This window comes from Conger conger, chromosome 17 (assembly GCF_963514075.1).
Source record: "Conger conger chromosome 17, fConCon1.1, whole genome shotgun sequence".
NCBI lineage: Eukaryota > Metazoa > Chordata > Actinopteri > Anguilliformes > Congridae > Conger > Conger conger.
The window spans coordinates 25,523,008-25,532,069 of record NC_083776.1 but is presented as its reverse complement, the minus strand read 5'-3'; the positions used below and the strand labels follow the sequence as shown (position 1 = coordinate 25,532,069).

General features: G+C 43.1%; 1 protein-coding gene across 1 annotated transcript; it reads right to left on the bottom strand.

Annotated features, from left to right (window-relative positions):
• Positions 1 to 4,646: 4,646 nt before the first annotated feature.
• Positions 4,647 to 8,747, bottom strand: LOC133116287 (transient receptor potential cation channel subfamily M member 2-like). The gene is made up of 6 exons (XM_061225725.1): positions 8,740 to 8,747; positions 6,877 to 6,963; positions 6,487 to 6,565; positions 5,925 to 6,026; positions 5,044 to 5,160; positions 4,647 to 4,772 (listed from the first exon to the last, which is right to left on the bottom strand). The coding sequence occupies exons 1-6, from the start codon at positions 8,745 to 8,747 to the stop codon at positions 4,647 to 4,649; spliced, it is 519 nt and encodes a 172-aa protein (XP_061081709.1).
• Between the last annotated feature and the right edge of the window lie 315 nt (positions 8,748 to 9,062).

Genomic DNA, 9,062 nt, shown 5'->3' with positions numbered 1-9,062 from the left:
TTAGTGTCACCTGTGTATTGTTAAATCCCAACCCCCCACTCAGTCTTGAGGTTGCCAAACTTTGTGTGTTAGCTAGTTTACTCTTGAATTTTGATAAGTACCTTTTGACTTTGTTGGATTCCAATTTTTGCCTGTTGTACTTCTGCTGATGTTTTTGGACTGACCCTGGTTACGACCTTTCGCCTGTGTGCTTCGACTATCCCTTAAGTAAAGTCCTACTTTTGCCTACATCCTTTGTTGTGTGGTTTCTGCACTTGGATCCACTCATGTTTTCTGAGTCTCCCTGTGGCCCAAGGGGAATTACTACCTACTCAGTACCACAACAGCCTGGGTTTGAATTCCTAGGAGGGATTCCTACCAGCAAGACTGAGTCATAAAAATAGATCCAGCAGACAACTTCACAGCTGAGTTTGGCCAGCTTCAGACAGCTTTGACTGACCAAGGAAAACACTCTACCATTCTGGCCAGTCTCAAAGTAATATTATTCAGGCATGAACAGATGCTCGGCCAGATTACAGAAGCCCTGTAGGGTTCCTCCAGTTACAACTCTCTGGTCTAGTCACCCCCAACTCATCCATCTCCTGGTCCTCCGGTACATCAGCCTCACTCAGAACCATGCCTGCCCCCACCCCTGTGCTTCAATGCTGGTCCAGTGGAGTGTCGAGGCAAGCTAGCAGCCAGAGAAGGGGTGGGTGATCTAGAGACCCTCATAGACTTGCCTATCAGACTAGAAAACTCACTCTCTGATAGGCAAAAAGAGCGTCGTTTTGTGAACAGTCTTCCTGAGACTAGACCAGTGTCAATTCTCCTAATATTACCAGAGGGTTCCCAAGTACCTGGGAGTTCTTCCCTGGCTCCAGAGGCACCGATGCAGTTGGGAGGGACACAACTAAAGCAGGCTGAGCGAGATTGCAGGATGAGAGAGAGAGATGCTGTCTCTACTATGGAAATCCAGGCTGCTAAAGCACAAACCTGTCCAGAGAAGGGAGGATTGTGATGGGGCCCACCTTCACTCCCAATGTTCCAGTCTCTGGGGTCCTGCCCCCCACAGTCATCTCCTGAGTAGAGGAACACCATGCCATGCAATTCCAGGTGGATTCTGGAACTGGATTCTGGACTTCAAGGACATCTCCCTGGCTAAGCAACTCCAGATCGCATTCACTAGCCTAGAGACTTCTGAGTCTGTAACTACCCTAGATGGTCAATCCCTGGGCGATGGTAGAATCCTTCACCTTACGAGCCCCCTGGCTGGTGCTGGGTTACACATTGGCTGGTCTTCTGAGTCTGTGATTTGTCATTCCTCCACTCCCTCCATCTCTCGAGTCTCCTGTTCCTTCCAACTTGTCCTGAGTTCCTCCTGAGCATTCCGTTTCTTGGGTTTGTTAAATTCTACAGGCGATTCATTCACAACTTCAGCTCCATAGCCGCACCATTATTACATTACATTAATGGCGTTTGGCAGACGCTCTTATCCACAGCGATGTACAACAAAGTGCAAAGTGTATACCCATAACCAGGGATAGGTGCGCTGAAAGACCCTAGAGGGAAGTACAATTTAAACTGCTACCTGCACAACAAAGATAAGGACCAGGGCCTATTTGATCATCTGAATTTTTTTTTATTATTATTGATTTTTATAATCCCGTAGCAGACAGGGGTGCAGAACAATGGCAGGTTTTAATACAGCAGGGGCAGACAGAGCGTAGTCAAAAAACAAGCCAAGGTCCAAATCCAGGGGGTCAGTCCAAACAGGCAGAGGTACAAAAATCCAAAACACAAAGAAGAGTCCAAGGAAGCAGGCAGGGGTCATAACCAGATAACCAGATAACCAGATAACCAGATAACCAGATAACCAGATAACCAGATAACCAAGGAAAACAAGGAGGCTAGAACTGGGGGACGGAATACAAGGGCTCGGGAACAGAACAGGACAAGACGAACTAGCAGCGTCTAAAAAAAGGACAGGTATAAATACACAGGGGAATGAGACAAACTAGGCGGGGCATGGGAGTGAGGGCGGTCTAACAAATAAACATCAGGTGAGACACATGAAAGGGTAATGGGACAATAACGAGGGGGACACAAAAACATGGACTGGAATCACAAAGACACACATGTAATACAAACGGCTCCGGACTTGGGAGTAGACAATTTGCAGAGAATCAGGAGATGCAGAGATACAGAGAGACAGGTGTGAATACTTCGCTGAAACTAAGCAAGTAATCAGTGATAGAATAGTGAGGTGGAGTTACAGAACAGAATTGAAACTGGAGATGCATTAGTAACAACAGTGGACAACAGTGGAATGCAGAAGAGCATCTCTGAACACAGATCACATCAATCACATAAATGTGGATAGGCGACCGAGGTAGAAGTCTACAAAATAAGTCTAATAAATACCTAATAAAGTGCTCACTGAGTGTACACTAGAAAGTGTAGAAAGGAACGGTCAAACAGCCAGACAGGGAGACAGGTGTTCGGCAAGACACAGAACCAGTAATACAGAGGGATCGACAGACAGACTCAGAGCTCTCGAGGTGGATATAGAGATAAATAAGAGATTAGTAAAGTGTCTCTCACCTATTCCTGAGCAGCAAACTGACACTCATCGAGCATGATCAGTAAATGGAATAGAGGGGAACCAGCACTTCCTCCCCACCCTGTGAAACAGGATGTGAAACAGCATGGGGCCGAAGCAATGTGAACACAATAGCTGGGGGCCTGGAGCTGCACTTCAACTGAACAAACAGCAAGGAAAAAGGTAAGACTTCAATTCCATCGAGTTCCATGGATTTCTATGGGAGCTGCTCAATGGCGCGAGAAGCCAATTCATGGAGGCGACCATAATGGACTATGGGGCTTTTGGTACCAGAGGAGTCTGCACACTGGGTACCGAAACATGCAGGATCACGGTATACACCAGTGAACGTGGCTCACGTCACTGCTCTGCCACAGGGATGCGCAGTGAGAATTGAGAAGGTGGAAGCTGTCTGACAAACTGTTGCACATGAAGGGTAGTGACTCATTAAGCAATTTACAAGAAATAGAATTCACTATTAAGTACTTTAATATCAGTACTTAATTGTGAAGGTGAAATGTGAAACATGACTGTACATTTTTCCCTTAGTCAGTTGAATTAGTACTAATTCATTACCCATACCTATTTGTTTGGTAAGGCTACATTTTAACCCTGTCTCACTCCCACAAATTGGTCATGATCCAATTGATCCCATGTATGGATCAATATTATTGCAATATGTTACATGGGAAAATGCATACCTGAACATATAAACCCTCACCCCTTCCCACCCATCACACACACTCCCCTTTTCACAAAACATACACAATCTACACACTTATTTAGCAATTATTTACAGCTGACTGGCCACAAGAGGGTATCATTACAGGTATTGATGGTGGTCTATGTGCATACTGCACAAAATGCACATAATCAACAATTCACAAACAGTCTTGTTTCCTTTATTAAATAAAGGATTTTTAATATTGTGTTTATTATGTATTGGTTAATTATATAGTATTTCATGGTTATGCAGTATGCGCATACATTGTGATCTAAAGCATTAGAAAATGACTAATGATGATTGGACAAGTCAACAGAAATTTGTAAAAACATATTTTAAAAAAAAAATCACATATCTAAAAACAAATAAGTATTTTCATTCCACAAACTCGTAAAATGTCAAATAGGGCATTCACATCCTTTGGTGTGATTAAGATGATTATGTAGTCTATGCACAGCTTTCTCTTTAAAAGTTACTTAAGCTGTGCATTTTTTTCAAGGAAAACACCAACATTTTGTCGATTCCATTTCAGTTTTTGTGCACTGACTGGCTCAATTTCTCCCAAGCTGTCTTATTTACACAAGGTATCGAGTGTATTTGAAATACAAGTGCAGGATTAAAAAAAAACCCCGAAAGTTCTACCTCTTAAAATTACCTTCAGAAGGTATGCGGATCACTGTGCTCAAACAGTGGAAGACGGAAGGGGATCCATGTGTGTTCAGCACATATGGTAAATGGTAAATGGTTGGCATTTATATAACGCCTTTATCCAAAGCGGTATATAATTCCAACCGTCTAACTTCTCCAAAAACAACGTCTCTCGTTGTCATTTTCTTCCCGCACATGTATTTCAAATGTAAATAAGACCACTTTGGAGTTTCTGTAAGGTGTATTTCTTCATTGTGACGGAGGTAGGCTACTGACTCCCAACAGGCTGTGTTAGCATGGAAATTGAGCCAGTGAATGCGCAAAAATTCAAATTAAATCGAACATCTCGTCTAAGCCTGGCCAAGTCAGGTATATTACCCAAAACGTTGGTGTTACAAAGTTAGGAATGTTTTAATGCAGGCATAAAAAAATGGCACCACACACATTACAAATGGCTTTTTGAAACAGCGTTAAGCATTCATTGACTGACATGAGTCATAGGAAATGATTTGTTCCCATTTATTTTCACAGGGAGTCTATATGAATCACTTTTGAATATGCAGCCAAGCTATGGTGATTCACTCAGAGGAGAATATTTATCTTAATGCCTTACAGATATAACATAAACATGAAGTGCTCTGGGGATTGTAAACAGCCTGTACAGTCTCTGTGTTGTGCAATGGCACCAGGAAGGTATCAGAAGCACCTGCAGTGCAGCTCAGCAACCTTGCGAAGGAGCTCTCTCTGGTATGCACATGCCAACGTCCTGCTGCTGACTTCCTGCCACTTTACCAGCTCTTCCGAGACCTGGCTGCTCTCAGCCTGAGAGACACAACAGGCCGGGAGATTTAGTGGGGTAATGGTGCTCAGTCACAGGCTCTTACACTATAACTCAGGCAGGTGAACGGGGTGAGAGGTGTAAAGGGGGAAAAGGATATATAAGGGGGGAAAGTGATAATGTATACTCTGAACCTTTATGATTGAAACTTTGAATCGTTTTATTTTGACACCTGTCAATTTCAATGCATTTGTGTGTGTGAGAGAGAAATACAGAGAGAGCGAGAAAGTGAGAGAGAGAGAGAGAAAGACATACCATCTTATTAAGGTCAGCCATCAACAAATCCCTCCTGTCAAGGTGTATGTTGAAAGCAGTTGTCTCCAACCAGGCATTATCTGTGTTCCTTTGGTCATCCACATAACCATTATACATCTGCAACAACCAAGTATAATTATATTTTCTTAGACATCCATTTGCTCCTTGATAATTGTGTGTGAAACTGGCTGTAGTCTGGCTCATGCTCTTGTGTTAAAACCTCAGTTTTAGGGGACAGCACCCTTATGCATTTCAGGGTGGTTCATTCTTGTTTCATAATGGATGATATTTCACGAACAAAAGTCTTGAAAAAATGTTGTTTCTATTCCCAACACACTTACTAAAATGCAATTCAAGTTCCCATAAAATTTTCAGGTAATTGCAAATTTTCTTTCTACAACAGTACATTTATGCAACTGGATATTTACTCAAACAATTCAGCTTAAGTTCCCTTCAAGGCCCACCCAGTAATTACCACCCTTTCAGTTGTGAACAAAAATGGATGGCAACTAAGTACCTCAGTGGATCATGGCACTCATGTTTTTTATAGTTTTCATGGTTGTAATCCATTAGCATTGAACCAGCAACACAAATTGTTGAGTAGGCCTTTAACAGTGCTGCACCTGGGAAACAAACCTACAAGCCTTGGTTTAGAGCCTTAAACTTGTAGTTTCTCTACCCGGGCTAAAAATGTATATCACAGTCTCTGAAATAGCTGAAACCTGCATGAACAAATGGAGAATGGAGATGGCTTGTGTGTGTGTGGGTGTGCATGCATGCATGTGTGTGTGTGGATGCATGTGTGGGTGTGTGTGTGTGTTCATGTGGGTTTACGTGTCTGTGTGTGCATGTTTATGTGCATGTGTGTTTACCTCGTTTACCTCAGCTTTGCTGGCTAGTTTGTCTTTGATCTGCTCATTTAGCTTCTTGCCCAGTATGCTGGTCAGCCTCTGTGGGAGAATCTCACCAGAGAGCACGCGCCCCTGGAGGAACAATCACCCAGCAGGCAGTGTAACTGCTCTTACTGCCTACCCGAAGGTAGGCTATTGTGCTACAGCAAGTCTTAAACAATTTGGAAATACAGGATCGTAACAGATTCTATCCTCCAAGGCATTCTGGACTGAACTCTAAACCCTGGTAAATGACTACGACGACCCTAACACATCTGGGAGGATATATTTAAAGTTACAGGAGCTGGGTATTAGGAAACCAGAAACAAATGGTATTTATGGGAGGCCTATTGGAAAGAAACACCAGAGAAAGGGTGCAGTTGGACAAACCAAGAAAACACTCCTTAGAATGATTGTACCTAAACATCTGTACTCATGGAACCATGCAGATGCTAAGACTTTTCCTTTGCTGTACTGCAATAACACTGTGTAAAGAGGTGTAAAGAGGAGGCTAATACCCAAACTCAAAGTTTGGCAGGAGCATTAGGCTCACCCCAGGTATTGTCCAGATCCCCTCCTTCTTATCCCACACAGCCAGGAACTCGAGAGCAGATTTCTGATCATCTCTCCAACTGGAAAAGCACAGCCAATGATCATTAAAACCTCAAAATCCTGAAGTTACATCACAGTCTTTCCATTAAAAACTAGCCAAAGCCAAACCTTAAAGTCTCATCTCATGTGACACTTTCACCATGTAGGACATTTAGTGGCATTTTAAAACATAAAAGAATGGACAATGAGCAGCGTGCATAGTCTTATTTACTGTAGAAATTTGCACAGAAGGCATATTTTGTTTGAAAAAGGCATTATGGAAAAACGGAGTTGATAAAATGTATTTTCAAAAAGGTCCTCTTCCATTGTTTTTTGAACTGGGGTCCATTACCGTGTGAGGACCAGATCCAGAACCTGGTTTGGTCCCAGGTCATCCAGTGCCCCTTTCCCCTTCATCCCTGTCCTTCCCTCTGGGTTTCTGAAAACAGTGATTTATAAAAATGTATTACATGAATTTAGGTGAGAAAATATATAAGCTTCCAAATCAAACCAATGTTTAAGTTTCATGTTGAATTTAATGCCTTGCCTGTATTTGTCCAAAACGGTGTCAGAGCTATGGAGAAAAAAAAAAAAAAGGATACAATTGTAAGACGGAAATTATGAATAATAAAAAAAAAATATCTGGCATTATCACTCAGGGCTGGTCAGCTTTCTGGCATCCTCTGGTATTGTGGCAAAATGTGGCTGTAAAGTAATTTAACCCAGGAGCATGCACCATTAACCCCCACTATCTCCGCACCCATACAGGCAGGAGCCTGTGGGGGAAGACTCAGGCCTCCAGCCGTAAAACTCGTTACGACGGGGCAACATCCTTTACGGCACGGGAAGGTTTCAGAGGGCACGGCCTGTTAGGCCCTGACCTTCTCCTGAACCCCCCTTTATTGCTCTCTCCCTCTTTACTCAGTCACTAAATGATGTGTACAGCACTGGATGTTTCATGACAAAGTCAGTTTAGATAATATTCATGTTTGGTATTATTCTGATTGTTTCAGTGCGACTGGTGCAATGGTTTTATTTCTGCAACAGCAAACCCTGGACATCATAACCAACCAGGAACCAGAGGAAAAACTGTGTGGAGCTCTGCCCCAGTGAAAGCCATGTGCCTCAACCCCCCTGCGTTTCCTGGGGAGGCGTGGCTCCAAATTACAGATGGGTGACCCATTTTTAGAGTTAACATCAAAGGTCAGATTTTGGATTTAAGGACAGCAAACTAAGCAATCTGGGAGAATGCAATCAGCCTCCCGTGCACACAGTGCACGTAATTTCTACGTACAGGGTGTCTGTAGCCAGACTCCCGTATGTAGCTTTTATTACCAGGTATGACTTTTGAGACTCCGTAATTTGGTTTCCGTTGTAATGTTTTTTGATTTGGAACTAGTGTGCAACTACGTGTACGTAACCTGCCTGGTAAAATAAATTGTTAAAACTCGATCTGTGTGGTTTCGCTTACTGACACTCAATGCTTGGTTTACCCCCTCGAACTGGTCTAGGGAGGATGAATATTCACGCTTAATGTATCACGGCGTATAGCACCCGTAGACCTATGATGGTAAATCCCTCGCCTCCGCGTGGTAGTTCATTCATGTCGAGCACAGCCGTAGCTAGGTTGGTCTGCTTGGGTCCCTAGGCTGTAAACGGATATACCCAAGAGTAGCTATTCCTGTGACCTCTGTGATGACTACAGATAGCTAGTCAGTTCGTGAGACGTGCACATAACGCGCGATGTGACATGCGGCGGTACCAGCAGAGGACTGTTCGGAGAGTAAATCTCAGTACAGGATTCCAATAGCGATCAAGTCAAAATTATCAATGAGAAATCTACCTAATGTGGATAACTAATCTAAATGATTATTCTAAAATGGAGTCAGATAAACGAAGGTGAATATATTGGCCCTATTGTGGAGATTCTTGGTCAGCCCGGACCAGTAAAGAGCAGAAGGCAGAGTGGTACTCCTGTCTTTGTATCATGGTTTATTTATTGGCTGATCTAGACTCTTCGCATAGGGGCCACTGAATTTTAACCCTATTAGTATTCTTTCAGCAACACCAGAAGGACGAGCACGCTGATACCTTCAGCCCTCGCTAAATTCCGTCTTTGAGTTAGCGTGGGGTTTTACACAATTTTTTTTTTTTAAATCACAAACACAAGAGGAAAAGATTTATTATCACAGTATATAATAAGCTGACAGCACACAGTGACATAGAGAGCCTCTTTTGGAGAACCACCCTAAGAACAGAACTCACCTGCTGGGCTGCTCGGACTCATCAGCGTTATATATGGTGGGCTCGTAATCGTCAAACTCTACCTGCAAAACAACACAGGTCAGCTCTCTGCCTTTCAACATCAGAAACACATCGGACAGGGCTGGTGTTAGATCAAGGACAAATGTGCCTTGTAATTAGAAAAGTCAATCCGGTCATTAATTCATTATTGCCGTACAATTAGACCGCTAAAGTAACTGAAATCAGGCACCTCCCAAGGCACCATCTCCTCTGGTACAGGGAACCGGTCCACAG

What these genes read in the sequence shown, in the direction of transcription:
- LOC133116287 (XM_061225725.1), bottom strand. An exon ending in AACTAGCCAGCAAAGCTGAG is followed by an intron (nt 5,161 to 5,924) that starts GTAAACGAGGTA and finishes TGGTTGTTGCAG; the next exon opens with ATGTATAATGGTTATGTGGA. An exon ending in TGGCTGACCTTAATAAGATG is followed by an intron (nt 4,773 to 5,043) that starts GTATGTCTTTCT and finishes TGTGTCTCTCAG; the next exon opens with GCTGAGAGCAGCCAGGTCTC.